This window comes from Tribolium castaneum, chromosome 9 (genome assembly GCF_031307605.1).
Source record: "Tribolium castaneum strain GA2 chromosome 9, icTriCast1.1, whole genome shotgun sequence".
NCBI lineage: Eukaryota > Metazoa > Arthropoda > Insecta > Coleoptera > Tenebrionidae > Tribolium > Tribolium castaneum.
The window spans coordinates 7,225,520-7,253,391 of record NC_087402.1 but is presented as its reverse complement, the minus strand read 5'-3'; the positions used below and the strand labels follow the sequence as shown (position 1 = coordinate 7,253,391).

Genomic DNA, 27,872 nt, shown 5'->3' with positions numbered 1-27,872 from the left:
ACTGCATTAGGTAATCCCTTAATATTTAAAGCTCACACTTCAAAATTGTATTTTGTTGCAAAAAAAGCTATAACAGTTACAAAATTATTGCAATGGTTATTTAAAAGTCTTCTTTCGTATTTTATGCGTCGGATTTTTTTATTGCAATGTTAATAAAAATATAGCTTAAAGTTAATATACATCTCACAAAACATGACAAGTTAAATTAGAGCAACACCGGTGAGTGACTTTTATACCATTAGAACAGCAATACCAACCCAGATTAAGAAAATACGTGTGTCATAGACCTATTTGTACTTTTTTATGCATTATGCGAACCCAAACATAAAATTTTGTGTCTAATAAATTGTTCTGATGATTTTATTTAAAATGCAACTTCCAGTTGTTTACAATTTCTTGTTTAAGTACTTCTAATTCTTTTGTTTATAACAACAATGTACCAAAAATTGAAACTACAATAAAATTTAGGAAATCATGATGTCCGCAATGTCCTTAAATGAGTAGGCGGAGCGTTGTACGTTAGGCGGAGATAGCTCCGCCCGAGTGCTCACATATTATTTTTTGTAGTATTTATTTTTAATCCGACATATTCTTATAAGGTATCTTCCTTTTGAACTTTTTCTTCTCCAGAAATTCCTATTTCCGTAACCTACACGGTAATTCAAAGGTAGGTAAGGTAAAGAAAACGCAGTTTGTTTAAAAATCGTTTAATTAAACAGTGATAACAATATTTCACAAAAACAGGAGATTCGTAATGTTTGTCACTGCAAGTATTGAAATCATACCAAAAACTAATTAAGTCACAAATAATCGCTGGAATGTAGTCTGCAAAAACCTACTTCTAGAATAGTGAACACAAGTCAGTTCCAAATCTTTGGCAAATTAAGTACTAAAATAAAAAATGTAAAAATATCACTTGTGACAATTGATCACACAAATTGTTGAAAGAACCAACCTAGACACCTAATCAACTCGATAAACAATTTAGATCCAATCTAGTTTCTCGAAAGGACAACACATATACTCCGTAGGGCATGCAAAAATAGAACTTTTATAATTTCGTGAAATATATTTAATTCTCAGGTATATTCCGCAAAGTCCCCGACTCGTCGAACAGCAGCGTGCACAAGATCGCCTGCAATCGATTCCTCGCTGGTTCAAAATTCGAATCCAAGGCGAGCGCCGATCGATGGAACGAAATCGCCTCCTCCAAGTCGCCCATGGCCGCCAGGATATTACCCACCGTGAAGTGATTCACCACAAAATTCGGGTTGCTTTTCAGCGCCATATAGGCCACGTCCAGCGCGTCGTCGTTGATCCCAAACCTGCAAAACACCCTCAGACCCAGCCAAACACCGCAAACCCCACCTCTGCAAAACATTCGCCAAGTTGATCAACGGCACATCCTTCATATTGTCCGGCACGTGGTTCAGAGCCAGCCGTAAACACACGATAGCCTCCTCTGTGTTGCCAACCACCCGCCAGTAAATCGCAGCAGCGGTGGCCAAAAGCCACGAGGTGGTGTTTTCCTGCAAAGCCAACCCGATTTTCGCGCCCAACTCCTCGACGGAGGCTTTCTGGTCCCCTGCCATGATCCCCAGCCACTCGGCTAAACTTTTATCAGGTGAGGTAGTGGATATGCTACGTAGGATTTTGTTCGTAAACTGCACCAAAAGCGTGTCGCCTTCACTGAAACTGGCGTCGCTGCAGTATGGCTTCGTGCTACGTTTTTTCGCGTTTTTGGGTAAAGGTTTCAAGTACGGGCCGATACTAAAATTAATTGCTAATACCAAAAGTGTGATTTTTTTTGTATTGTTTACTCTAAGTTTCGCGCAGCGATTGATTGCCACATTGAGGTAAAATGGACCCAATCGGCTTCGATTATCTGTTTGCACCCTTGCGAAGACAGAGAATAAGTACCGGATTTGTCATAGACGTGGAGAACGGTTTCAGAGGTTGAATCGTCGCTGAAACCGACTGAAGCGGCGGTTATGACGCTAAAACTCCGGGAAACCTACCGTAAAATTCCGGTGTAGGTCCGGGAGTGACTTGGTCATCCCCTAGCAAAATCCTCATGTGAAAAGGGTGAGGAGAATCACTAATGCGTTCTAGCTGTGACTGGTCGGGTTCAACATCACCGGAACCTTCAGCAAGGATAGTCGAAATTAAAGAGTGTCTAACTCCCGGTTTAACACCATCTACTCGTACACACTTTAGCACAAACCTTAGCAAAACACATAATCACCTTCGAGGTTCTTCGTGTGAAAACACTGGATGGAGGCCGTCTTGCAATCATCCCCATTCGCCGAACAGATCATCCCCTGCCCCTTAAACGACTCTTTTTCCGAACAAATCTCCTGCGGCAACTTCTCGCTCGGTTTTTTCACGTTATTGTAAGTACCCATCTTGACGCGACAGCCCCATATTTTGAGCAACAATTCGGCCTGACCGTCGTAATACTCCGGGTCGACCCGTAGGACATTTTTCATGTAATACATGGCCATCAACGGGTTGCTTTCATAGTGCAAAAGTGCAAGTAAAAAATTTGTACTTGGTTCTACGTAATTCAGCTTGAACGCCAAATTCGCGTACTTCAATGCTTGGTTCGCTAAGCCTAATTGATGCACTATCGAACTAATCGAAACTAGAATCACATCAGTCTGGTCCTTTGGGGCGGTTTTTAGAGCTAGGTCGAGACAATCGAGGGATTTGCGAGTGTTGCCACGAATTCGCCAATAGAGGCTGGCAAGAGTTGACAAAATCCAACTCGGGGCACTTTTCTACAAGTGACCGAACTCATGTCGGGTGAAATTTTTGGCAGGCAATGCCTCCGCCGCCGGCAATGATTTCACTTTTATCTAACTTTATTTTGCTAGTTTTTTTTTAAACAGTAGATACGTATGAATTTTAAGAACTAATCCCAAAGATTATTAGTGACTAATGTTTACTTAAATGTTGTTTAAAAAACATTAAATAAATAAATGTCGCTATATTCCCAAAAATAATGATTAAATAAAAATAAAAATTCAAATAAATGTTATTTCAAGTCAGTTTTATTAAGAATTCTTGCTCAAAAGATTATTCAAAGATTGTTTGTTTATGAATGACACTAGAAATGATAAAATTTCGATTAATTCGTATTTATTATGATAAAAAATTGTGAAAAAAATAACAAACAACATAGAAATAATAACAAATGTTAATTTCTGTGACACTACTTTTAGCAGACAAAACATTGAGTCGTATCTTGGTGAAAAATTGTTTTGCTTTGAAAAAAGTATTGGATGGATCAAAATATTTAGATAATTCGTAAACTGAACTACAGTGGTTTTAATTTCTTGTTCATAATAGAATGTTTATACTTTCAGATGTTATAATATCTTAATAATAATTAGGTCATAGTTGTTTTGCCCTTACAAACTTTCTAAGCCCTTAGGATTTTTTTCGCTCAATTGAATGGAGTTGGTGTCATCTTCGTATTTCAAATAAGAGAGTTTCGTTTATATTTAAAATAAATACCCAACCACTTATGCAACGAAGAGTATTATTTAATTTTATTTAATTACCAATAATTTTTCTTTTTGTTTGTAACTTCATAATTCTTGTTTTAGTTTCTAAATTACATTTTATCTTTTTCATGTAGGAAAGTAATAATTTATTTAAGGTAAATGCAAATATTCTTAATTTATTAAGTACGTGCTTCATCATAAACATTTGCACTTTTAAAAACGTAAAATAAAGCATTTTAAAGAAAAAACAAAAATTTGGCCAGGTGCTACTTTAAGTGAACTTGTATTTCACTAATTTCTGCATGGAAATACTAGACTTTATTTGATTTTAACGAAAATCTGGAGGTTTTAGAAAATTTTGGTTCCTGTTTCCTCGTTAACCTCAACAAAATAAACTTAGAACAAATAATTTAATAATTAAAAATCTGTCGCAATTGCAGTATTATACATGTTAATTTTTATCATTTTGCATCTAAATTTTTCTAGAATTAAATTATTATTTACTTGGAAAAAGTAAAATTAATTTCAAATTCAAATGATTTTTTAGAGAGCTTTTTGGAAACTAGAGATAAATTTTTTACAAAATTTTTCCACGAATCAACATCTAAGCGTCATTTATTTCAAAATATCATTTGAAATATTTTTTTAAATTTTCAGATTTAACATTCATTAACATTAATTATAAAAAATATTAAAAAATTCAGAAAAAGACCACATGTACAGAGAAATAGGTTTTAAGAAACAATGTAGTAATTTTTTGGCAATTACGTGAGCATGCAAAATTTCAGGTCATTCGGATAACATATGAGACAACAGTTACTGTCTCAAATTTGACCCGTGAAATAAATATGCAGACAAACAACAAATCAACTTTAAGAAAAGGCAATTAAATTCTTCATAGTACCCAGCTTTTGGTGTCGTTATTTATCTTTTTCTATCTTAAAATCAAAATAAATTTTGAGCACCCCGTTGCCGGCAGCGGAGACACAGCCCTTTGAAAACAAACCTTTTCAATCGCAGTTATGATCCTTTGACCGATCTCAGCCTCGTCGGCTTTCCCATTATTAACATATTTAACAAAATGATTTCGCAAAAACTGGTTACTTTTAATTTCATTGTTAAGAAGATGCCGCTCCGACTGCTGGACGTATTTTTCCCCGAAAGCGTTCGACTCGTCACAAACTGGAGGATACCAAGGTAATTTATGTTCTGACCCGTTAGGCAAACCGATCGAGTCCGACAATATTTTATTTATACTAGAAAATGAAAATCACTCACTGTTGTGATAACAAGGTAGGTCAGAAATTACTCGTAGCCTTTATTTTCCGGCGGCAAGAAAATGGGCAATTTTAAATCGTCTTTGTCACTGACTGGTAAGTCCCACTTTTTGCACTCTTCTTCTGACGGCCACCCGGCAACATCGAAGTATTTCTCCCCCGATGTTGACATTGTCGTGGGAAATTTTGGGTAATTTTGCGGGGCATTGTTACCCTCTTTCATCGTATTTAAACGACTAGTTTTTGCCATACGTTCGTTAATTTTTTGAGTTTCCGACTCGACATACTGAAATAAATTCTGTAGATTCATCGTGTCGAAGTCTGCAATTGGACTATCGACAAGATCGCACGAGATCGTGGACATTTTTTTCACGCAGCGTTGGCTCTTTTTCCCGAAATTTGAAATATCGAACACGTCGTCCTGAAAATTCCCCAATTCCTCGTCATAGGACGAGTGTTCCCACATCAACCGCTTACTCAACCTCAACCAGTGCTGTTGCAAACTGTGAAAATCGTGCAAATCGGATAAAATACTTTGAAGGTATCCTAAAACATTCCTTAAAAATTTCCCCGATTTGTGGGCGTCCTCTAGTAACAAATACTCACTCTTGAATGTCGATTAAGTGAGTTTCGAGTTTTGAGAAACAAAGAGTTGCTTGTTTCATTACGTTAACTTCGTTATGCTCAGGTTCGAGTTCAAGGAATTTGTCGTAAAATAAAAGTGAATTGTTATAATCGCCCATGGCAAAGTAAATGTTGCCCAAGGCAAGATAGTGCAAGTTTTGTTTGGAGGCAGATTCGAGTGCAGTGTGAAGCATCAAAGTTGCTTCTTTCGAACGCCCGGCTTTGTGCAAAATCCCTGCCAAGTTATGTAGCGGGATATCCCTGTAGATTGTAGGGACATAATGCAATGCCCTTCTGCTGCAATCCACAGCCTTGGGCCCGTTGCCCTTCATCCTCCAAAACAACGCTCCTAAATTATAATGCACCCACGAACTCGAATTTTTCACTAATTCTTTATGTATCTCGTGACCAAACAACCGGACCGACGTCACCGGCATCAGCTTCTCGAGAGAGTCCTCCGGAACCAAAGTGATATTATCGTCACTATGCAGAGACGGAAACCGCTCATAATCCGGTAAACTAAACTCAATTTTACTGTATTTACTACAATCAGGGACGTGGTAATTCGTAACGTCATCTTTCTCAATCGTTAAATCGACTTTGACGCGTTCGCTTCCGTTGGTTGCGATATTATAAATATCAATGGCGTTTAAAAGTTTGCCGTTCATCAAACAATCGGAATTTTTAAGAGCCACTTTTGACTCCATGCTAGGGTTTCCTTGCAAGTTTGACCATTTCTCCTCAATGGTCGATTTACGCGTCATGAGCTCTTGGAGAACGGTTTGGACCTCATTCCAACGCTTTTCTTGGTCGAGGAGAGAGATCAAGTCGTAGGGACGGCGGAGATCCAGCGGAGACCCCACCTGAAAAAAGCACCTCGACAACGACACAAAAAAATATGAAAAAATGTATACAAACTTCAAACTTTTCGATGTAAAAAACTAGATCAAAAGAGTGACAAAAACACAGCATAAACATAAGAATATAAAGGTAAGTAAATAGTAAAAACAAATCAAAATTACTGGCTACAATGTTCTATATATAATTTTCAAGTACTACTGTAACTTCTTCAATTTTTTGTTAATTAATTTGCTAAAATAAAACATTATCACAGGGGTTAATTTTTTAATTGCAATTTTTCACTTGAATAAAACGCAAGTGAAAGAATACAAACTGGGGGATTCTAAAAGAAAACTAAAAACAAATTAGTGCAAGCCAGTTCTCCAGAAATGGAATCCCCTGGAGTCCTCAATCTCGTCCAAGTTGGAAAAAATGCTGAAACGAATCAGGTCAGGTCAGGTTAGTTTAAAAGAAAACCAAATTTTATGTTACTTTCAAAGTTATTTCTGCATTCCTCTTAAATCCAGAGCTACCCCTTCAAAAACTTTAATTTTTTTGAATCTAGTAGCTTTAAAAAATGGTGTATCAATTGATCCCACTTATCATTTAAGTTTTTTGAAAAGATAGGTCTGGGAATTCTGGGAAGGATGCAGAAATCACTTTAAAACTAATATAAAATTTGGTTCCCACTGAAACTAAAATTGATCTGTTTTAGCATTTTTTTCAAAACTTAGACGAAATTCTGATTTCTGAGGATGAAAATTTTAGTTGGGAGACCCTGTATATTTGTGCAACTCTTAATTCGCCATTCAAAAGTGACTAAATTCTTGGAATAACTAAATTATTATATTAGGTAACAAATTATAGATAACTTATTTAAGATTTAGGATTTTACTTATAGTAAAAAATAAAATCTTAACAAAAAAAAATTTTTTACAAATAAACGGGTGGAAAAATCATCTACAAAACTGATTTGTAATTGTTAATTTTTTGTTATCGCTTATCATGTTTACACTTTACATAAATTCTAATAAACTAATAGTTTGGTTATGTGAACTGTTCAAGCACGTGGACAACAGTATCCTTTCGAAACTGTTACGTCTAACGCACTAGCAAAAAACTGATCTAGAATAACGTGCAATATCGTATTTACTTTTGATATAATTTTTTATCAAGATATTTATCACACAGTTGTGCACAGTTTTTGCAAGTAAAAGGAAATACGGGATTTGTTTATTTTAGGCAAATCCAAGTCATTTGGTTCAAAATGTATCGATAAAACACACGATTTCACATTAATACCTGTGAATTATTGCCAAAAAAAGATGAATAAAAGCAGAAAAACAATCGCAACATAACCTAAAATTCCCATTAAGGCCAATTTCGCAACTTACATGTGACTGAATCATGCCCTTTTCGGTGACAACCCAATGCGTGGCCCCATTACTTTTAAAAACAAATTTGAAAAACACAAAAAAAATCGTCCACAACCTTAATATCACCATTTTTACGAATCTTTTGACATTTATGTCTCTGTTTATGTGTTGTGATAATTCAACGCATGACAGCTCTCGTCTGGTATGCAACTTCTAATACTCCAACGCTGTGTGCGTTGCCAGAGGCCAAGAACTCATTAGAAATTAAATTGAAAATAATTCGTAATTTCATTAGGCTTGGCTCCTTCAATAAAACCAACAAATACAAAATTAATACCAAACTTTATTAGCATAACTAATTATCAAATCTTAGATTTAAAGGCGTGTGGGGCCAATGCGCCAGCTTGCCAGCGTCCTCCAAATGTAGGTCGTAATTCAACTGAACGGCCGTCTCCATCCCCATTATCTTTGATGCCTTTTTCCCATATAACTTATCCATTTCTTCCCGCCTTTTTTTCCCAACTGGCTCAGTAGGTAAAATAGGCCTCGTTTCCGAATCCTTATCTTCAATTTGTCCTTGCTCCTTCACATAATTTGCATAATCCTCCGTTTGCTTCGCATAAACATTACGAAGGTGTCTAATCAACATTTTATTCTCATATTCGAAACTCAAAGCGCGCGATTTCCAATAAGCAATTTGCTCCTGTTTGTGCCACTCAGCGACCTCTGTGGCCGGCGACGAAACCGGCGTCCATTCCATGTCGGTGATATCGACCACTGTAATGTCCGCACACAAATCGTCCGTTTTACGCTTAAATCGCAACTCCCGCAACTCACTGTAGTACCTCAGCAAACTCCTTTTTCTGCGAGAACGCCGGTTTGAGTTACGTTTGAAGGCTCTCCGGTGTTTTCTTCGAACACTGGTCTTGTTCTTCGAAATGTCAAGACCGGAACTAACCATCTTCCATTTTGTTTTGGAACTATGCAACTCACAATGCAACGTGTGTTGCGCAAGGACAAGAAACCAGTATAAGTGGTTGTCTAACATCGAGAAAAATGGCTCAATCGCAAGTTCGCCAAAATTTTCATAAAGACTGCGAAGACGCAATAAATAAGCAAATAAACGTCGAGCTCAATGCCTTTTACACGTATCTGTCGATGGTAAGCGTTTTTGCGTTCAGTGGCAATAAACACACTCATAAATCATGTTGTGTAAGCTTATTGATTTATTAGAATTTTTTTTTTCGTAAACACAATTTATTTTGTACAATTAAAAAATTTAAAAAGCTGGTAAATTTCCATCCTGAAATTTTGTTTACTGTTGCGTAACTTCGCACAGCCATAAAAATAAACACTTCAGGCGGTCAAGGCTGAGCGTTTGAAATTTCGCGCTTTCAGGCTTATCATTTCCAAAGGGATGATGTGGCTCTTCCCGGCCTGTACAAGTACTTTAAGGCTTGTTCGGACGAGGAGCGCGACCATGCCCATAAGCTGATGGAATATCTGAATAAAAGGGGCGGTCGTTTGGTCCTCACGGACATCCCAGCTCCTGAAAAGCAGGACTGGGGGACGGCTCAGGAGGCAATGTGTGCCGCACTAGACCTCGAAAAGCGAGTAAACGAAGTGGGATTTATTTAAAATATTGATTCATGTTGTGGCTGAAATACTGTGTTTCAGAGCTTGTTGGTCCTGCACAGTACGGCTTCAGGTCACATGGATGTGAATCTGTGCGACTTCCTGGAGACACATTACTTGCAAGAACAAGTTGACGCAATTAAGGAAATCGCAGATCATGTGACCAACTTGAAGCGCGTGGGGGAAGGCCTGGGGGTCTACATGTTCGACCGCACTTTGGCCGATGAATAATTTTTAAATATTTATGTTTCACCCCTAAATGTTACGCATTGAGTTGCAATATTTCCAGAGAAAAAATATATGTATACCACCGATAGACTGATAGAATCTCATGTGTTACGCTTACACTGAAATATTTTTTAACTTTAAGTGCTTATGTAACTTATTGTGATTAACGAAGTGATGAATAAAGCGTCAATTACCACCGGTTTTTTTTTTATATATTATCGAAAGGGAGTTGAACATGAGGGTGCCTTTTGGCCACAAATTTGAGAATTTCTTGGTCGAAGAGGTGTCTCCCGACGCCGCCAGTGTCCACCAGTCTCTTGGCCTTGGTCAGAAGGCGCCCCAGCTCACAAATTGACTCGTTTTGCTCTTTCATAAACTTCGAATCCACCAAATCGACCAATTGCTTGTCGTTGTGACACTCGGCAAGTTTCGAGAGCTCCTCCAGTTGCTAGAATTGCATAAATCAAATGAAACCAAACTTTACATCACTCACTTCTTTAACCCTCCGCTCCAGACCAAGGGCGACCCCTATTGCTATAGTTATATCAGTCCAATTACCGTCCTCAGGCACCGTAATCGGGAAAAGTGTGACCTGGCCCCCCCTCATCAACTGATACTGGATAAATTCAAGCGCATGGTCTTGTTCTTCCTGATACATTGCCCTAAAGTAAGACTGGCATCCAGGCAAGGCTATGTCAGTTCGCCCATAGTAACAAAACATGGAAAGGTAGACCATACTAGCGTTCAGCTCCGATAAAATTTGGTGATTGACTGCAGCCTCAACCTCCTCAGAGTAGTTGTGCCGAAAGGATTTGTTTCCTCGATTATTCGGCTTTTTGCCACCCTTGTCCTTACTTTTATCAGAGCTGTAAAGTCGCAAGTGGGAATTTATGTAACGATTTTGTAACAATGGACTTGATGATTTAATTTGGGGTAAAATGAGAGTCCGCGTGATAGTATTGAAGAATTTTCCGAAAGCCATAACCAGAAAGATTGTCACATAATGAAATAACGTTGACACGAATTGGTGTCAGATTTTAATTCAAAAGCTTCATTCTCCCTCTCAAAATTGAAAGCCGGGCCTGTGATAGAGATTTGCGCGTGCGTGAGTGCCTTTGTGTGAGTGAACGCAAATGGAGGACTCTCTTCCTCAGGTTCATTATGGGTAATTTCCCAACATCATTACACTATTTTCAAAATAAAATCTTCCAAATTGGTGTTTTTTAGATAAGACGGACGAGGAACCGACTTTTCAGTACTTTGCTGTGAAGAATGATGAGGAGACTTTTGTTAACATTTCCGATATGTTGGACCTGCCTGAAGTACCAGATGATAACAGCATAAATAAGGAAATATTTTATTTGGCTTTTGACAACAATGAACTGCAGGAGGACTCGGTTCCTGACGACCCCCTTGAAGGTGTGGGCTTGGATAACATGAATGATTCGTCCACTTCATTCAGTGAAACGGATTTAAAGCTTATAACACTTGGCGATGGCAGGATATTTGTTACTACAGGTCTCACCTAACTGGCTTACAAACTTTGGCTTAATTATTTTTGCAGATAATAACTTGCAGAGCTTACAAACACAATCTATGATGGTGGAAACGCCTGAAGAAACTGAAACGATGACTGAATCGGCTCAACTTTCCAACGAAGAGGAATCATCAGTTGACAATTCTGGTATTTTGTCGTATAAATAATTGATAGGAATGTTGGAACTCGTTTTTTAGATGTAAATTACCAATTGCTCCAACTGGAGGACGGCTCTCAGGCCATTTTTACGTTATATAAAATAAAAAACAACGAAGACGTGAAGGACGAGCCTCCAAAAAAAGTAAAAAAATATCAATGCCCGCACGAGAGTTGCGATAAGGTTTACGCGACTTCGTACCACCTCACTGTACGTTTCTTTGTTAGTGTTTCGTTTTGCTGATTGTTGCCATAGGTGCACATAAGGAGCCACACTGACTGTAAGCCTTACCCGTGTTCCATCGAGGGCTGTGAGAAAAAATTCGCGACTAATTACTCCCTCAAAGCCCACATTCGGACCCACACGGGCGAAAAACCATACGCGTGTTCCGTCTGCACTAAGCAATTTAAAACGTCGGGGGATTTACAGAAACATCTGAGAATTCACACTGGTGAAAAGCCGTTTGAATGTCCAATTGAAGGTTGCGGGAGATCGTTCACGACTTCCAATATCCGCAAAGTCCACATCAGGTCGCACACCGGGGAAAGACCGTACATTTGCGACTGTGGCAAGGCATTTACGTCGTCAACTAATTACAAGAATCATTTGAGGATACATTCCGGGGAAAAGCCCTATGTTTGTACGGTGGAAGGCTGCGGGAAACGCTTTACCGAGTATTCGTCTCTTTATAAACACAATGCGGTTCATATGCCAGTCAGGCCGCACATGTGCATTTTTTGTGGACAGAGGTTTAAGCAAGAGTCGGCGTTAAACTTGCACAAGAGGTTGAAGCATAACGTGGTTGTGACTAAAGATGGGACTGAAATTATTGTTAAAATAGAGTAGTTAGAAGATTTATTTCTGTTGCGAAACGTACTATTTATTATCAACTAGAAAATAGCGGATTGTATCGATAAATAAATTTATGTTATTAAGTGTGGGTTTTAATTTACTCCTCTCCTATCCCAAAAACCAATGATCAAATAATCACATCGTTTGCTATAAGGTAAATACGTTATATTTTTTCTACTTACTTGAGAATTTTTTTACAGTTCTTTATAATTAAAATAATCAATTATTAATACACATTAAGCCAACAATTATTATTTCATATGTGATTCTAGAACAAGTGATGATTAAATGTTGTTTTGTGCAAAAATTTGTAAAAAATATCACCAGCTATAAAAATATAAATAAATTAAAAATTCAAATGAACATTATTTGGGGCTAGCAACAAATATTTCATTTAGAATTTTTGGCTAAAACATTTAAACATTTTTGTTTTAAAATAACATTAGAAATCATAAAATCCCGATTAATTAATACATATTTTTGCTTTAAGCAATATTTAGTATTTTTAATACATTATATTATTTAAATTATAAAGAAGAAAGTGAAAATTATCGAAAAAATTGACATGCACAGAAAAAGAGAAGTATGTACCTACTTATTTAAACGCTGATTACTGTGCCACTTATAGTTCTTGAGATACCTATATGCATAATACACAATTTGAGCAAAAAATGCAGTTAGACGTGTAGCAAAAATTTTGAGGATAAATAATTACAACTACGGATAGCTAAAGGCTAGGATATGAATGGACCTACTAATAAAACGTTCCCATCCTCTATAGTTCTGTTAATATCGTCAGAGAGCGCTGTTTTTTCATTACCGTCTAAGTTTTCAGAGCAATGAGTTTAAAAAACTTGTATTTGCACAACAGTTTGCACAAGGCAAACAAAAAAATACAGACAGATGAAGCATTAAATTCTCAATAGCAAGAGATTAAAAATAATGAAATAATGTAAAAATTTTATCGTATGTTTAAAAAAAATACCAATTTTTACTTATTATATGCAATAATTATATGCAAGTATGTTCTAATTTTTAATTTCTTGAGCTTTAATATAAAATCGCTATAAAATTCTCAAATCTTCGACAATTTTCTTCAACCATGGATCCAACTTGGCACATTTATTTAATTGTTTCTTACTAAAAACTAGAAAACGGTGTTGTTTATTTTTTGATTTATTTTTCTACCCTTCAAACCAAAAACTCGTTGTCGAGGCAAATTTATCACAGTTTTGTGCCTCTCAAGTTTTTAAGACAAATTGTTTGCTGCCAACACAATGAAGCATATTTAAAATTTGCCACCAGCGGCATACGTGGAGGATTACATCCATATTTTTACTATTCATGATTTTTCATTGTTTAGGTAATTTATTTATTTTTTGTGCATAAATGCTTTTGGTGATTATACTTGGAAGTATGCCAATCTTTTGACTTTTAAATTTCAGTAGCAATTTACATAAATATTTAGTCAAAAAATACGAATGTTCCTTAAAATTCTTCATTATCTTCTCTACATCAATAGAAAAGATGTAAGTTTTTGCGATTAAATCTATTTAATTTAAATTTGCAACAAAACTGTTTAATAACTCAGGTATCTAATTACTATTGTTCATATTTCATGTATTTTTAAAACATTCCTTAATTCGATTGAAGTATTGCTGTTGATAACGTTTCATTCGAACACACGTCATGTCCATTGTGTGCCTCGATTTTGAAGGAAATCTCAGATACCCAGCATTTACTTAAGATTTACTCTATTTGTTTAATTTAGAAGATCATGTTGCAAACGCTAAACTTTTGAATCCAGTTATGTAAAGAAGCACGCTGAAAAATGTACAAACCGACGTATTTCTACCAATATTTAACAACTTTTACCGGTGAGTTAATTTTCAATCATTCCACTTCAATAATTCCAATTTTCTAGCACTATTAACGATCCTAACAGGTGGCATGCATTATGCGTGGCCATCACCATCACTTCCACAATTAACTTCAAACAATTCGAGTTCTCTTCAAATAACTAACGATGAAGGGTCTTGGATAATCATAATGGAGCTAATCTCGCCAATACCGTCCTGTTTTCTCGGAGCTTTCATTGTTGATTTAATTGGACGAAAAAAAGCAATTTTGCTATCAGCCATTCCGTATTTTTTGTCTTGGCTTATGATTGCTTTCGCCAACTCTGCACTGACGTTAGGAGCAGCAAGACTTCTAGCTGGGGTCTCAGACGGTATCGCTTTTACAGTCATACCGTTATACATAACGGAAATTGCTGATGCAAGCATAAGGGGGTTGCTGGGAGCAGCAATATCAGTCAGTTGGATTTCTGGAATGTTGTTCATCAACGTGGTTGGTGCTTATTTGAGCATCTCAACAACGGCTCTAATCTGCTCAGTGTTTCCAATTCTCCTAGTCCTGACTTTTATCTGGATGCCGGAAAGTCCGTACCATTTGATAATGAAGCATGACATAGAGAGGGCACGAATCGCTTTGCGGAAATTCAAAGGAAGGAGTGACATCGAGGACGAGTTGTCCAGGCTCCAGGAAGCGGTCAAGACCCAAAATCAGAAGAACGCAAGTGTTTGGGATTTATTCAGAAAGAAGAACAACCAAGAGGGTCTCAGAATCGTGGCGATTGTGCGAAATGCGCAACAAATGAGTGGTGTGGCCGCTATAAGTTTCTACACTTTGTCAATTTTCAACGAAGCGGGTGATTTTATATCACCATTCACTGCGACTGTAATTTACGTGAGCATTCAGTGCTTCATGACTGCTGTGTGTTCGGTACTAATCGACAGAACCGGCCGAAGGCCTCTGCTGATTGCTTCGTTGATCGGTTCAGCAATCTCTCTATTTGTCCTAGGGACCTATTTCTACATCAAAGACTTTACCACCATTGATATTAGTTCGTTCAATTTCGTGCCACTTTTAGCCCTGTTAGGATATGTAATTATTTTTAATATCGGTGCTCAGCCAATACCGCTGCTTATCCAAGGGGAGCTTTTCCCAACAAATGTTAAAGCTTTAGCGTCGTGCTTTTCCGAAGTGTATTTTTGTATCATAGCTTCGATGGTTTCCAAACTTTTTCAAACTTTGCGAGACTCGTTCGGGATGTACCTACCTTTTTATGGATTTGCCGTTTGTTCAGCTGTTAATCTAGTTTTTGTCATATTTTTTGTACCTGAAACGAAGGGGAAGACTTTGGAGGAAATTCAAGCGACTCTAGGCGTCAAAAAGAGCAAATCTGCGAGAAAACTCGTAATAGCACAGTAGTTATTAAGTAGTTATTTATAATGAGAGATTTAATTCCAAAGTGTAGCAACTCCACGTTTAATGTTTCAAGAAACGAGAAAAAACTTTTATTTCAATGTAAATATATTATTGTTGTGCAAACTATGGTCTACAGATATTTGATAACTTCAAAAGTTAAAGGGTTTCTTACATAAATTTATTATATATTTTTTTAAAACTGCACCAATTTAAACTTAAATAAGGGGAAAAACGTTAAAACAATGTATGTTTTTCTTCATATTTTGATATAATAATGTAACTGATGAAAAAGTCAATTATTATTAGTTTTACATTTCTCGTTTTGATATTTTTTATATTTTTCTTTAGCTGAGAAAGTTTTAGTGTGACGGTGTGGCGCTGCTAAAAATACAGACTGAAACAAAGGTAGGTAAGGCATCTTTGTTGGAAGTAATTTTTCAGAAAAATCCTCAAAAAAGTCGATTTTATTTTTTTTAATGCTATATTTTAACACCATATTGACATTTCTATTGTCAATCGTTTCTGAGTATAATGACGTCATTATTATTATTTTAGTGACATTAACATTTTTGATTTGTGATTTTTATCTTTTTGATAAGTATAAAAAATCATGAATGATACTTCTGGCAGTCAGGTCTTTTTATTACAAAACACATTTTATAATACAAAACAGACAACGTTTCGCCATAAAAATGCCATCATCAGCTCTAATACATTACAAAACAAACAAACGTTTTTAAATGTGAAATTCGGCATTGTTATAAACAAATACAAAGGTCCAAAAGTAACCTTTTTTGTAAAAAATAAAAAAGAAAGACAAAAAAAAATTAAAAAAAAGAAGAAAATAAAACAAAAAAGTTACTGAGAAATTTTTAGCTATATTTTATAAAAGGTGACTATTTTTTTATTTTTTTGTGCTTAGGTGTCATATTAAGTGATTTCATACTGATATATAAAAAAGATTACAAGAAAACAATTGCCATTTATAAAATAAGTCAAAAACAAAAAAGCGCTATATGTTTAATTGTCAATATTTTTTTATTTTATTAAATTATTTTTTTCATTTTTAATTTACTCTTTTTAAAGTCTTTTTTCAATACTAGGAAGCCAGAAATGTGTACCATCTAAAACATTGAATGAAAATGTCGGTTGTTATTGTTGTTAAAATCGGGAAAATTAATCTGTCGGGTCAAGCTTGACTTTGTATTTAATACGTCTTGGAAATTGGAAATTTTAGATTAATTCGAGGATTAATTAGAAAGAATTAAGAGTTTCAATTGTTTGGAAGCAATTTAGGAACTAATAACTGAACTCCGAATTTTATCAAAATGTATGTGAATGCGTAGAGATGTGTAAAATGATTGACTGATTGCTATAAATAAGTTTTGTTGTTGTTAAAAATAAAGATAAAAATAATTTAATTTTATTTAGGTTTTTAATTGTAGTTCTGTTTAACATTTGTTAAAAAATTCTATTGCAGAACTTATGGAAATAAAGTGAATAAAACAGTTTATCACTTGGATTAATGTGACATTGTAATTATCTTGATTACATCTAAGGATTGTCTCTGTTTAGACTACCTGTTTCTATTTTTACTTTCTTAAAGTTTTTGTAATTTTTCCATTATTATGTTTTATTTATTTTATAAATCACATTCGCTCGTATTGAATTGATGAAATGAGTTAATTTTTAAAAGTATTTTATTTGTTTTATAAACGTACATAATACATAAATTGTACATAAAAACGAATAACATGTGAAGAAACAGAATGGAAAATAAATAGTGGTGAAAAGAAGAAACTGGCCGATAAAGTTCTAACAGTTGCTATAAAAGTAGAAAAGTGAAAAGACAAGACGTTAAGAAACGACATAAATAAGAAAGAATATGACTTACAACTAAAATCACGATTTAATAAAATGGTAACAAAAAATTATTGGTGCTGTTGTTGGATACTCGGGAGCTGGTAGTGGTAATTGATGACACTCTCCGCACTATTGTGACTGATTTGCGTCGGTCTGTAGCTACTCTTGCCGGAGACAGTACTCACATCTTTCAACGAGTGTTGAATAGCATTAGCTTGCGCTTGTTGTTGCTTGTAATACTGGACTTGTAAAATCGACGGCACGTACGAATCCAACAGACTCTTAGGTTCACTCTTTGTGAACAATTGTTGTGGTTTCTCGGGCTGAGGCGCGTATTTGATTTCAGGCGTCACTTGCTGGGTTTGGACGTACTGGGTTTGTGGTACCACATACTGTTGTTGTTCGTTAGAGTTGGTATAAACCACATTTTCGTAATTTTGGGTTTGTTCGGCTTTGGGTACCACATACATGACGTACTGGATCCCCCCTTTGGGGTCAACCACGCTCTGGATGGCAGTACTGGGGGCAGTGTACTGTTGGAGGTACACGTATTGGGGGGTGTAGTACTGCTGTTGTGCTTGGGCAATGCTGTTGTCCGTGACGTATTGCACGTTTTCGTATTGCTGGTAAGGGTTTTGCACGGATTGCTGTTGCTGGTAGTAGTACTGCTGGGGTACTGTGGCGTACTGTTGGGGAGGGGGTGTGTACTGTTGGGCGGGCTGGGCGTACGTTTGAGGGACGTATTGGACATACTTGGGCTGTTGTCTTGCATAGTCAGTCACTGTTTTTGTGGGCACGAAACCGTAGTCAGTTGGGGAAGCAACGGGGATTTTCGGGGGTGCTCGCGCAATTTTCCCGGTGGTTTTCAAATTGTCCCTTTCGATGTCTTCTAAACTGATCTTTTTTTCCTTGGCCATGACCGACGCCAACACACAACAAAGTACCACGAAGTATCTCTGCAAAAGAAAGTGGCACGGACCGGTAAAGCTGCATTCATATTTTGAGGGAAATTAAATGCGGCTATTATATTTCTTCATACAGTTACCTGGCGGGTGAAAGTGTATCTGGAATAATGGAAGAGGAAGCCGGACACACATGATAAGTTTCAGTTTGCAAATTTATTATAATTCAGGCTTTAATAATGGGCTTATTGTGTAAATTCACATTTGCATCGTGTCGGATGAGTGTGAATAATTTAGCGATGTTTCCATTTTTGCAGCAAATGAAGTGGGCGCAAATCAGCTTCGAAAGTTGCAAGCTCTACTAATGACTCCAAGCTTTTTTATTACAAGATACACACAATAGAAATCTAATTCAACTAGTAATTTTTGCATTCGTCATCCTGTATTAATGTGTCTCTAAAACATTCTTTTGCGTGATATCATTGTTAATTTAATAAGAGCATACGAGGAGAAAGTGTCCCGTCCGATTTTTTATATCTGATTCTGTAACATAATTGACTTGTCGGAAACATTAGGATACCCGGTGATCACATTATGGGAGAGGCTGAATGAAATATAACACGCAATGCTCCGATAGGTATTTTTTCTACTTTCTGTTTTTGTGTAGAAAGGTAACGATGTAAAGTAGGTACACACATTATTTTTCCTGTTTTTGAACAATATAAAATTAGGGTGTTTTATGTTCCTGTAGCAATATTGGTTTGATAATAATTTATTCATAAATTTCTCCAGTTTGCATTAGAAGTTATTTATTTGTGAGGTTTTATACATTTTCTCTTAATAAGTCAAACTTGTCCTAGTTAATGAATATTTGTTAAAAGAAAAATTAAATAATTTGCCACACAGAACTTGAGCACATTTTATAAAAAAAATTAATAATTATTTTTTACATTGTCATAAAAATTTTTGAAATGAGGTGATATATGATGTTGTCAGTGTGCCATAAATTAATAAAAAAAATATTGAAAAAGCACAATAACTGGGCTTCATATCATTATTGTTGTTTCTACGTTAAATCAATCTTTGAAAAAAAATAATTAATTTAGTTTGCACTCTTATTTAAATAATTTGAAAATTAAATTATTATTCATTATAACAATGTTATTATGGAGTTGTTACGCGTAAAGGAAGAGATGCATCATTGGAAAATTCGTTTCATTGGATGAATTTGCGTGTGTAGTGAATCCAGCCAACAGAATTTTAATTCCGGTTTTTCGCTTCTATGGATGACTGAATTTTTAGTTATGAATTTCTTAACACGGAAAATGCTGTTTCATAACAGCAACAGCATTGGAAATTACTGTATTTGTAATCAAAATAAAAACTGATGAAGAGGAGAAACATTAAAAAAAAGTTTTTGCCTGAAGATGTTACAATAGAGTATCGAAACGTCGCGACGAATTTTATAGTTTTAATTATCCTATGTCTTGTAAAACCATTTTCTGCCTAACTAACCTTCGAAATTTCATTAAAGGACAAGTAAAACTAAATGAAATCAAAAATTGGAGTTTTGCTTTTCATAACTGGTTATTTATTTAACTTGTCGGTATATTTTCTCGTAACTGAAGAAAAACTAATGTCTTACTTTTTACATTAAATGTGAAACCAGTTCTATCTACAGATTCTATTTATATTATTTATGGTTATACCCGTACGTAGCGTCTGAAAACTCTAGCTCTAATTGCAAGATTTCTATAACAAACATTTTTTATTTTTAAGCCAGTTAAAGTACGATTTTTCGTAAAATAAACCACTCCGGTTAATTTTGCTCAAAACAGTAGTACTGTATTAACTTGGATTAAGAGCTTGGCAAGCAACAATAGACCAGTGAAGTAAAAACAAGTCATTGTGTTATTGTAAAGCATTAACGTAACGTCTTGATCATAAACATTAAAGACAAATGCGGGGAAGTAAAACAATGAATCTGTTACGTTTACAATAATTCCATCACTCAATATTTGCCGCATTACGTAAAATCTAGTTTCCACAAGTAATAATAATAAAAGGTAATCACTGTTTGGTGTATTATCACATCACTGGCACTATTGTCACTTGCAAAAAACATGAAAGCGGTAACTTACCATGTCTGCGAAAGTGAAATGATACAGTTCGGTGGAAGGATCGGCACAAAATAATGATCCTCTACCAAAGAACTTCCATTTGTACTTTCTTAAGTGAGCGGAGACCACCCTACCAAAAGCTACACGGAATCTTCGGATGACCGGATGGTTCGTATTTTTATGTCACACCGTAATCTCGCCATATATTCCATGGCCTTAAGCTACATTTCAAAAGTAAATTTCCTGACGGCGATTTATTAATGAAGGTTGGTCTGCGCGATATTTATTATTGTCCGAAGGAAGAAAGTGACGAAAAATGTCAGACGGCTAATTTTATAAATTCTTGAACTGGAGCGCAGAAAATCTCAGTCTTCCATTTACGCGCTTCCTGTTTCAGTTATTCGTTAGTCAATCGCTTTTTTCCTCCACTTACGTAATTGGATCACCGCAGATGGTCGCCGCTTCTGGCTATGGAGCTTTATGACTTGCAGTTTCGCAAATTTTATGATTTCTGCGCGATCACGATTTGAAGGTGTTAATTCGCTTATTAGTTTTGTATTGAACGTATTGATGTATTGCGGTACAGTTAGTTATTTTCAGTTTTTGCCTTTCTCTCGGATCATCTTCCTTTTGCCACGCAAAAATCTATAATTAAGAGAGTGTATACATTCATACAAGATATCGATTCTATTATTTACCTCCCATCACGATGAAAAATATATTTGTAGAAAGGCAGTACATTATTAATTATTACAAGCGATCATGTCAAGGTCCCACACAAAGACACGTCTTGTTCTCTTGTCTCAACTGCAATGTTTGTCTCAATTCTAACAATGTCTTTGTTTCCACAAAAAACCTGTGCTAATTTACCGCAACACAAACGTTTAGTGTGCTCGTAATTGTCCTAATAAATTGCGCCTTTATGATGTCATTAATGCAACAATTAAAACTAGATCAGGTTCTTAAAAGCCAATTAAAAAACGGAAATAGCTGCTTAGTGACAAATCCCTCTTTTTCGCAAATTAAGCGTGCGACTATCTCCTAATCACTGGTTTTTGGCTTGAAGCACCGTCATAAATAATTATTATGATTAGTGACCCGTTAATGAAAACTTTCAGTCTCGAATGTTTCCAATATCCTGAAACTCCGTTTATGTAAAGTGATGTAAACCACTAATTGAAATTATGGAAATTGCTCTTTTTCGCAAGTCGCATCCTGTTATAATCCCTGATGACTAGTCATCAACAATTTCCCTTTACTTTTACCATTGCACTACATTAAAGTTTGTCTTTAATGAAGACACTCGTAATTATCCGTTCACCACTCAAACGGTCTTTTTCTGTAGGAGGTTACTCTCTCTGTAAGTTCAGTGCCATTGTCCAAACAAACGCCCCTAGCTGTGTCTTTCCCAAAAATTTCTAGTCGTGCCCTAGCCTAGGTTTAAAATTGTTTGGCTGGGAGCCCCTTTAATTATACGTGTTACCAAATCATTCTCGCTGAAATCTGCGCTGTGTTATTATTGAACCCAACACCAGAAAGTTAATTTTATTTAAATTTAAATAAGAAAAAGTCGTTTTAGTAAATGTTAAGATGGGTTATTATAATCTCCCATGTCACTTTGATTCTAGAAATTTTATTTATGGACGCTTAAAACTAGAAAACTCTTATCGGAATCATAACACACGCCAATACACCAAAAATATGCAAATTAAATGTTTTAGAATGGAGTGGTTGTCAGCGGGAGGAGCTTTTCTCGACTATTGGTGGACTTGGTGAAAGCAGTGTCATTGCAGGCGAATCTTATTGAATTCGAGTCGTAAATTAGCAGAATTATGAAGTCATCTATTTTTATTTGAGCTGCTAATTTCGATTTTTCTTTTAAGATGGCCATAAAATTGATTGCATTTTAATAGCCACTATATTCCTGCCGGCTTAAAATGTGTGTACTATGGAATGCAAATAAATTACATTTTTTGCATTTTATTTTGCGAAATTTTAAAATATTCATTTAATTGGTGTAAACACGAAGTCAGATTCCTTCGCTCTTCCTTACATATTTATTAGGAATGAATATGTAAATCAAAGGAAAACTATTCCGCGTTGCCTTTTCGTTACTGCAGCTAATAACTAAATCAGCTTTCATTTTTATTAACCTTTGGGTGCAACACTTGGGTTTTCCTCGTTTTCGACCAAGGTTTGTGAGAAAATGCAAGTGAATGTCCGAAAAGTATAATCCTTAGAAAGGCGACCATCATTAATAACTCAACTTCCATTAGGTGCATTAGTTTGAAATAAGAAGTGTTAACTGAAATCACGAATTCACACTCCACGTGTTGACGTACATTAAGACTCGTTTTGCCAAATTATCATAATTGCAAAAATTCTTCCCCGAAAGATAATACGCGGAAAAAAGAAAGTTGCGTCTATGTATAACACGCGATATTAATAACAAACAGTGATTATATAACAAGTAATAAAATGAGCGTTTGACAAAAATTCGAGTCCGGTTTTGCGGCACGAATCCCACGGGTAATTTGGTGACGAACACGAGAAAGTAAAAAATAAGTCACTTGAAATAATATTGCCGATGACCATCGTGCCTTGCGGCAGCTGGGAGAAAGGTCATCTTGTCACCTGCAGACTTAATTTTTCCATTCAACTACTGAAATGGGTGATGCCCACGACCATTTCACTTTCATCTCCATCAATCTTCGAGTGACAAAACGGTTACATGAAGGTCGGGCCATTTCCTGGTTAATGCACTTGTATGGCCATTTGTGCCTTGTGTAAGGAGAAATGCTCAAATTTGGACAATCGGAGCGTTTTGCGTAACTGTTAAGTGATTTTTCGATTTCTCCCACGAGCACATCCTGTTGTGCTCCATTTGTGTGCAATGGGTGCAATATGAAAGAAAGAAAATCTATAACTAGTTGGGCTGGGAAAGTATTTCCTGTATCACGCTGTAATCTTGACTGTTCTTTTTACCTCCCATTTTGTTTTTTGCGTTAATTGTAGCACACTTAGAACGCGGATGCAATAAAGATTAAATCGATGAACAATTTTTTCTGACAAGATTCTGGCGGCATTCACTTGATATGTTCTTTGAATAAACATATTCCAATAATTTTCGACCTTTCCTTTTTGCACTAACTGTCGACAATAATAAATGACGTGCGATGTCCTACTAAATGTCCTTCGGCCACTCTCCTTGACATTAATGAAGGAAGAGCAACGCCGACGGTTGAAATGAATAATTGCACCGAGATTTTCCCAAACAAACGAAATAAAATGCGCTATAAAGAAAGTACTTTCAATATTAAGTGCGTTGTTTCTGGCCTAATCAATCTTGAGACTCAAAATGTTTCAATGACTCCATGAGCAATAAATTACTAGAAATTCTAGTTATTTGTCGTCCACATTTATCACAGTGAAATTCGCTACACATCCGTGGCAATTAATTACGGCTGGAAATGAGTAAAGGGTAGAAAAATCTGCAATAGAAAGTTCTCTTTTTATAATTGCACTCATTCGGAAGATCAACAATTAAATAAGTTGCTGAAGCATTTTGCAACGTCCACGATTACGTGTTTCAAATAGTCAACATGCCTAGTAAGAGGTAATTTCATATTATTTTTTACAGATGATCAACTTTCTTCTCAGCTCCACATTTCTCAATATGTGATAGTTATATTTTTATTGCAACCGGTGGCCATTCCCTTTTAAATTTCTAATGCTCTGACCATCGCCACAAGTGTAGGCACGGAAATTACCAATAAAACGGTGATCATTAGTCAAGTTAGAACCGTTTTTTTCAATTAACGGAAGTATAGGGTTACAGAAACCAACAACAGAGTTTTAGTAGTTTATTAATGCGATATAAAAACATAAACTAAGAAGCATTTTCATCGTTAAGTGCAAATTAATGCGTTTACCTTCGATCAATTTTGAGAATGAAATACTGATTGGGTTATATACAATGCAAATGGTAAAGGTAAAGGCACCCCTTGCACTTGCGAACAACGGGCTAAACATGTTGCTACAGGTAACTATCATTTCCATCAGTCTTAAGCCACAGTTAACTCCCAAAAAATGGTGGCGTACCCAGAAAATTTAATAAATAATGTGCCTCTATGTTACAGACTAGTTACGCCACTGTTCCTCAAACAGTAAAGAAGAAGGAAATTTATTTTACGAATGTTTAATTTTTTCCCTTGACGTAACGCGTCTTCAGAATATCCCCAGTCTGCGAACTGATTGTTGTAACAGGTTCGGACTTAATCTGGGGACTTGGCACAAAATTATTGTTGTTGTCTTGTTCAGCCACATATTTGGCGGAATACTGGTTAGGGCTTGAGACAGCATGGAAGTTGGTCCCTAAATGCGAACTCAACTGCGCCTTAATCTGGGCCTGTTGTTCTGGGGTGAAATGCTCGAAACCAGTGACAATAGCCGGGGCTGTTTTCATCTGAGTCGAGACGTACTGCTGGGCCGCCAATTGGGCCAAATGGGCCAAATGGCCCAACTGCGCTGGTTGTTGCTGTTGGGGTTGTTGGGTGGAGTATTGGGGAGCGGGGGCTGGGACGGGGCTAGATTGCGTCACCACTTGGGGTTGTGGGGCCACGGTCTGGTACTGCGGGGTTGCGACTTGTTGGTACTGGGGCGCTGCGGTTAGGATGTAGTTCGAGGGGGTTGCCAGAACCGGGTGCATGTAAGTGGCGGTGGGCTGGACGGTTTGGGCTTGGGCCGTTTGGGTTTGCTGCTGGTAGTTCCCGTGGAGGAGCTGGTACTTGGCTTGGGGGTTGCTGTGGAAGTAGTTGAGGAGTTGTTGGGTGGGGTTGCTGTAGACGAGGCTTTGTGGCACGAGGGCGGGCTGAGCGATGATGATCATGGCTTGGGGCTGGGTGTGTGGCACAAAGTAGGGTTTCTGGATGATTTGGACGGGGACGTATTGGGCTTTCGGGTTGAGTTGCTGGAGCTGTTGGTACTGGTGGATGGGCTGCTGGACGGGCTGGAGCTGCAGCTGTTGCACTGGTTGGTGGTACTTTATGGGGTGGTAGTACATTTCATATTTTTGGTTGGGTTGAATCGTGTTGGATTGCGATGGAGTCGTTTTTGCCTTGTCTTGTTTGTCTACAGCGCTAGCTTGGACGATGCACAGAATTAAAGGGATGATTACCTGAAAATTGGAAAAATTATTGTGCTGGTTATAACAACACAATTAAATTACCGGAGGCAACTTATGCGATTTAGCATGAAAGCGTGTAATTTTCTATCATCAAATTATAGGTGATGTCTATAAGAGGCAAGAATCCGGTCGTAATTGTACAAAAATGTGGCAATAAATTACTCCTTTTTATTTATTTCGACTAACGTTTCTGTCGGTTCTGACATTCTAAGCGCGTACTATTTTTTATAATTATAGGAAGAAACATTCTAATGAATATAAAAATAAAAATATTGGGTGTGGTAAGAGAAGGTACAGATGTTAATGTAAATTGGACTGAATCACTTTCACTTTAACTGTACTTTCTGTTGCAGCTGCCAAAAATAATGAATTCACGCAATAATATACCGCGAAATTCCGAACAAAAGTTCTGCTTTCGCCGCTGAAATGTTTTACTGGTTGTGTGCATTGTTGTTATAAACAATAAATTGAGTAACGAGAAAATTACAGCTTTTATTTAAATTGCATCCGAATTACACGGATATTTTAATGATGAAATTAAATTGATTTCTTCTTTCTAATGACACAAAGTGAACTAATTGGCTGGTTTCCGGTCTATCTTAAGTGAGGATTACAAAAACATTAAAGTTTTGATGGCAAACAATCAACAGCTATCAATATACATGATTGTTTCGGGTTTTGGAAAAGTAGCACTTCAATCAATTTGCTTATTGATGCGTCAAACATCATCAATTAACTTTTCACAAGAATTTAACCGACGATTTTCTAAAACTGTTAGTAGTAAAATTAATTTAACAAACTTGTTTGGTTTTAACGATACATTTAATTCAATCAAACAGATTACTTTTACTATTTTAATTCGTTAGTGTTGTGATCGTCAACAAATTGACTTTAAGTTTGGTGATAGAAAGTTTTATTAGGTAATCTTAGCCCTTTATTTAAAAAAAATAATGAGGTTAATTAATTAGAATTGTAAAAAATTGGTATTGGTATATTTTTAAATACTTGAAATAATGAAAATAAATAATGTGACGAATTATTAATATTTGAAGCCTATTTTTACAAAATCATTGTTTACAAGAATACTAATTAATTATTCTTATGACAAGAAACAGTGAAAGCTTCAATAGAAACAATTCCTCATGTATTTATTTGCAGGAATGAAACTCATCAATTATAAATTTGTAAATTATTATTGATTAATTATTTAATTACTCACTTCTCAATTGTTAGTTATTATACTCGTAATTTACATTAATTTTTTAATAATCAAAAAAATGCTCCAAAATGTTCCTAATTTTTAAATTTCTGTGACCTTAATCAGTATTTACCACTTAAAAATCTTTTGTCTCCTAATTTTTTACGAGTAAGATTAGAAAGTAAATCATTACATGCTACTCTTGTCACACGTTTTTCAAATAATTACATTAATAATGAGAATACTAGTTTTCAAATAAAACGACAATATAGAAGTTTTTTTATTTATTCTCATTTAAAACTATCAAAATATTTTATATTTTGATATGTTAATAGTAATCAAAAAATTTTCTCGAAAGTAAACAAGAAAGTTGCATTACGACCATTGTTCGCTATGTTTGTAACTAATGCAAAAGACCTGCAGAAATTGATATCCTTTTTTTGTCTCAGTTTACTTCGGTCACTCAAGCGGAAAGTGATCGCCTTCTTTCATTGTGTCTTATTTTCCTCGTAAATCAAAAACACATTTACTTTCTCTTTTAATCAGTACTTTCAGTATGTCTTCAAATTTTCATAGCGTACCTACTAATTAAGTTTATGATTTTTATTCAACAAGCAGAAAACACCTTTCTTGTTTAATTTATTTTAGGAAACATTCTCTTGAACACGACGAACAGAATGCATTTTAACTATTTCAGTTACCACTTTTCTTCTTTTCTTTCTTTAAGATAAGTTGTTACAAGTATAATAAAACTACTATTTTTCTACCTACCTGCCTTAACTAATTAACCTTTACTAATTGTATAAGTCAAAATATAAACAAATAAAACCGGTAAATTAAAGCAATAATAAGTGCATTGCGTATGAAAATTTTAATTTATTTATGTACTAAGGACCGTTTTACAGATTATTTAATTAATTTTGCGTGAAAGAAGTCAAAGAAAACTCGCAATTAGTTTAATTAATTATTCAAAATAAAGTTTGAAAACGCGTTTCGTAAATCGGTCCTTGTTCTTAAAGCACAAAACTTTTGAAAAATTTGCACTTTGCGCGAGCTTTTGCGGAATAATTGCCCTGAGTCACTGTCACTCACCAAAGTATTCATGTTGCTGAACTTGAGGACGTCCAAAAAACGCTAAGACGTCAACAAACGATTCACACTCACCTCCGTGAAACAAATGCACCGAAGCTGAAACCCCTCTCTTATTTATAGGATAAAAGTGCCCAAGTAGATTTTTGTTGAAACATGTCCTAGATTGAATGATAAAGAGAGACAAACATAAAATTTCACTGGACGGTG

The 27,872-nt window shown here is 35.9% G+C and overlaps 8 protein-coding genes across 10 annotated transcripts; 3 read left to right on the top strand and 5 right to left on the bottom strand.

The window, feature by feature from the left end:
* Positions 1-691: 691 nt before the first annotated feature.
* LOC100141939 (uncharacterized protein) lies at positions 692-7,778 on the bottom strand. 2 transcript variants are annotated; one of them, XM_008194284.3, is made up of 9 exons: positions 7,645-7,778; positions 5,393-6,273; positions 4,819-5,343; positions 4,516-4,765; positions 2,246-2,780; positions 2,019-2,198; positions 1,821-1,977; positions 1,369-1,770; positions 692-1,325 (listed from the first exon to the last, which is right to left on the bottom strand). In XM_008194284.3, exons 1-9 carry the CDS (start codon positions 7,753-7,755, stop codon positions 1,073-1,075), a joined length of 3,294 nt encoding a protein of 1,097 aa, XP_008192506.2. In that variant the 5' UTR covers positions 7,756-7,778; the 3' UTR covers positions 692-1,072. The 2 variants fall into 2 exon arrangements, with proteins under 2 accessions (XP_008192506.2, XP_008192507.2); XM_008194285.3 differs by having other exon boundaries at positions 2,019-2,144.
* A 171-nt stretch (positions 7,779-7,949) lies between these two features.
* Positions 7,950-8,640, bottom strand: LOC103312775 (gem-associated protein 8). Its single transcript, XM_064358645.1, has 2 exons — positions 8,464-8,640; positions 7,950-8,403 (listed from the first exon to the last, which is right to left on the bottom strand). Exons 1-2 carry the CDS (start codon positions 8,585-8,587, stop codon positions 7,982-7,984), a joined length of 546 nt encoding a protein of 181 aa, XP_064214715.1. The 5' UTR covers positions 8,588-8,640; the 3' UTR covers positions 7,950-7,981.
* A 12-nt stretch (positions 8,641-8,652) lies between these two features.
* Positions 8,653-9,685, top strand: LOC656261 (soma ferritin). The gene is made up of 3 exons (XM_962802.5): positions 8,653-8,787; positions 9,025-9,249; positions 9,304-9,685. Exons 1-3 carry the CDS (start codon positions 8,683-8,685, stop codon positions 9,490-9,492), a joined length of 519 nt encoding a protein of 172 aa, XP_967895.2. The 5' UTR covers positions 8,653-8,682; the 3' UTR covers positions 9,493-9,685.
* Positions 9,676-10,471, bottom strand: LOC656181 (soma ferritin). Its single transcript, XM_962726.4, has 2 exons — positions 9,983-10,471; positions 9,676-9,937 (listed from the first exon to the last, which is right to left on the bottom strand). Exons 1-2 carry the CDS (start codon positions 10,469-10,471, stop codon positions 9,698-9,700), a joined length of 729 nt encoding a protein of 242 aa, XP_967819.2. The 3' UTR covers positions 9,676-9,697.
* A 60-nt stretch (positions 10,472-10,531) lies between these two features.
* LOC100142539 (zinc finger protein 143) lies at positions 10,532-12,118 on the top strand. Its single transcript, XM_008194283.3, has 5 exons — positions 10,532-10,654; positions 10,717-11,007; positions 11,054-11,173; positions 11,224-11,393; positions 11,439-12,118. The coding sequence occupies exons 1-5, from the start codon at positions 10,651-10,653 to the stop codon at positions 12,027-12,029; spliced, it is 1,176 nt and encodes a 391-aa protein (XP_008192505.1). The 5' UTR covers positions 10,532-10,650; the 3' UTR covers positions 12,030-12,118.
* A 1,382-nt stretch (positions 12,119-13,500) lies between these two features.
* Positions 13,501-15,429, top strand: LOC656011 (facilitated trehalose transporter Tret1). 2 transcript variants are annotated; one of them, XM_064358822.1, is made up of 3 exons: positions 13,501-13,626; positions 13,689-13,912; positions 13,960-15,429. In XM_064358822.1, exons 2-3 carry the CDS (start codon positions 13,867-13,869, stop codon positions 15,306-15,308), a joined length of 1,395 nt encoding a protein of 464 aa, XP_064214892.1. In that variant the 5' UTR covers positions 13,501-13,626; positions 13,689-13,866; the 3' UTR covers positions 15,309-15,429. The 2 variants fall into 2 exon arrangements, with proteins under 2 accessions (XP_064214892.1, XP_967660.2); XM_962567.4 differs by having other exon boundaries at positions 13,556-13,912.
* Positions 15,430-16,987: 1,558 nt separating this feature from the next.
* LOC655934 (probable basic-leucine zipper transcription factor I) lies at positions 16,988-20,367 on the bottom strand. The gene is made up of 2 exons (XM_971062.4): positions 20,212-20,367; positions 16,988-18,124 (listed from the first exon to the last, which is right to left on the bottom strand). Exons 1-2 carry the CDS (start codon positions 20,212-20,214, stop codon positions 17,237-17,239), a joined length of 891 nt encoding a protein of 296 aa, XP_976155.1. The 5' UTR covers positions 20,215-20,367; the 3' UTR covers positions 16,988-17,236.
* A 3,672-nt stretch (positions 20,368-24,039) lies between these two features.
* On the bottom strand, positions 24,040-27,812 carry LOC103312789 (uncharacterized). Its single transcript, XM_008194281.3, has 2 exons — positions 27,666-27,812; positions 24,040-25,366 (listed from the first exon to the last, which is right to left on the bottom strand). The coding sequence occupies exons 1-2, from the start codon at positions 27,675-27,677 to the stop codon at positions 24,389-24,391; spliced, it is 990 nt and encodes a 329-aa protein (XP_008192503.1). The 5' UTR covers positions 27,678-27,812; the 3' UTR covers positions 24,040-24,388.
* Between the last annotated feature and the right edge of the window lie 60 nt (positions 27,813-27,872).

Excerpts from the sequence above, each read along its gene's own strand:
- LOC100141939 (XM_008194284.3), bottom strand. The coding sequence starts at position 7,755 with ATGGTGATATTAAGGTTGTGGACGATTTTTTTTGTGTTTTTCAAATTT. Across the intron at positions 2,199-2,245 it reads TCACACGAAGAACCTCGAAG|ATGGTGTTAAACCGGGAGTT; the intron begins GTGATTATGTGT and ends GTGTACGAGTAG. Across the intron at positions 1,326-1,368 it reads TTGGCGAATGTTTTGCAGAG|GTTTGGGATCAACGACGACG; the intron begins GTGGGGTTTGCG and ends GGTGTTTTGCAG.
- LOC103312775 (XM_064358645.1), bottom strand. The coding sequence starts at position 8,587 with ATGGTTAGTTCCGGTCTTGACATTTCGAAGAACAAGACCAGTGTTCGA. Across the intron at positions 8,404-8,463 it reads GAGTTTGCTGAGGTACTACA|TGGTCGATATCACCGACATG; the intron begins GTGAGTTGCGGG and ends CGGACATTACAG.
- LOC656261 (XM_962802.5), top strand. The coding sequence starts at position 8,683 with ATGGCTCAATCGCAAGTTCGCCAAAATTTTCATAAAGACTGCGAAGAC. Across the intron at positions 8,788-9,024 it reads TTTACACGTATCTGTCGATG|GCTTATCATTTCCAAAGGGA; the intron begins GTAAGCGTTTTT and ends TCGCGCTTTCAG. Across the intron at positions 9,250-9,303 it reads TCGAAAAGCGAGTAAACGAA|AGCTTGTTGGTCCTGCACAG; the intron begins GTGGGATTTATT and ends ACTGTGTTTCAG.
- LOC656181 (XM_962726.4), bottom strand. The coding sequence starts at position 10,471 with ATGGCTTTCGGAAAATTCTTCAATACTATCACGCGGACTCTCATTTTA. Across the intron at positions 9,938-9,982 it reads TGGAGCGGAGGGTTAAAGAA|CAACTGGAGGAGCTCTCGAA; the intron begins GTGAGTGATGTA and ends ATGCAATTCTAG.
- LOC100142539 (XM_008194283.3), top strand. Across the intron at positions 11,008-11,053 it reads CAGGATATTTGTTACTACAG|ATAATAACTTGCAGAGCTTA; the intron begins GTCTCACCTAAC and ends TTATTTTTGCAG. Across the intron at positions 11,394-11,438 it reads CGACTTCGTACCACCTCACT|GTGCACATAAGGAGCCACAC; the intron begins GTACGTTTCTTT and ends TTGTTGCCATAG.
- LOC656011 (XM_064358822.1), top strand. The coding sequence starts at position 13,867 with ATGTACAAACCGACGTATTTCTACCAATATTTAACAACTTTTACCG. Across the intron at positions 13,913-13,959 it reads ATATTTAACAACTTTTACCG|CACTATTAACGATCCTAACA; the intron begins GTGAGTTAATTT and ends CCAATTTTCTAG.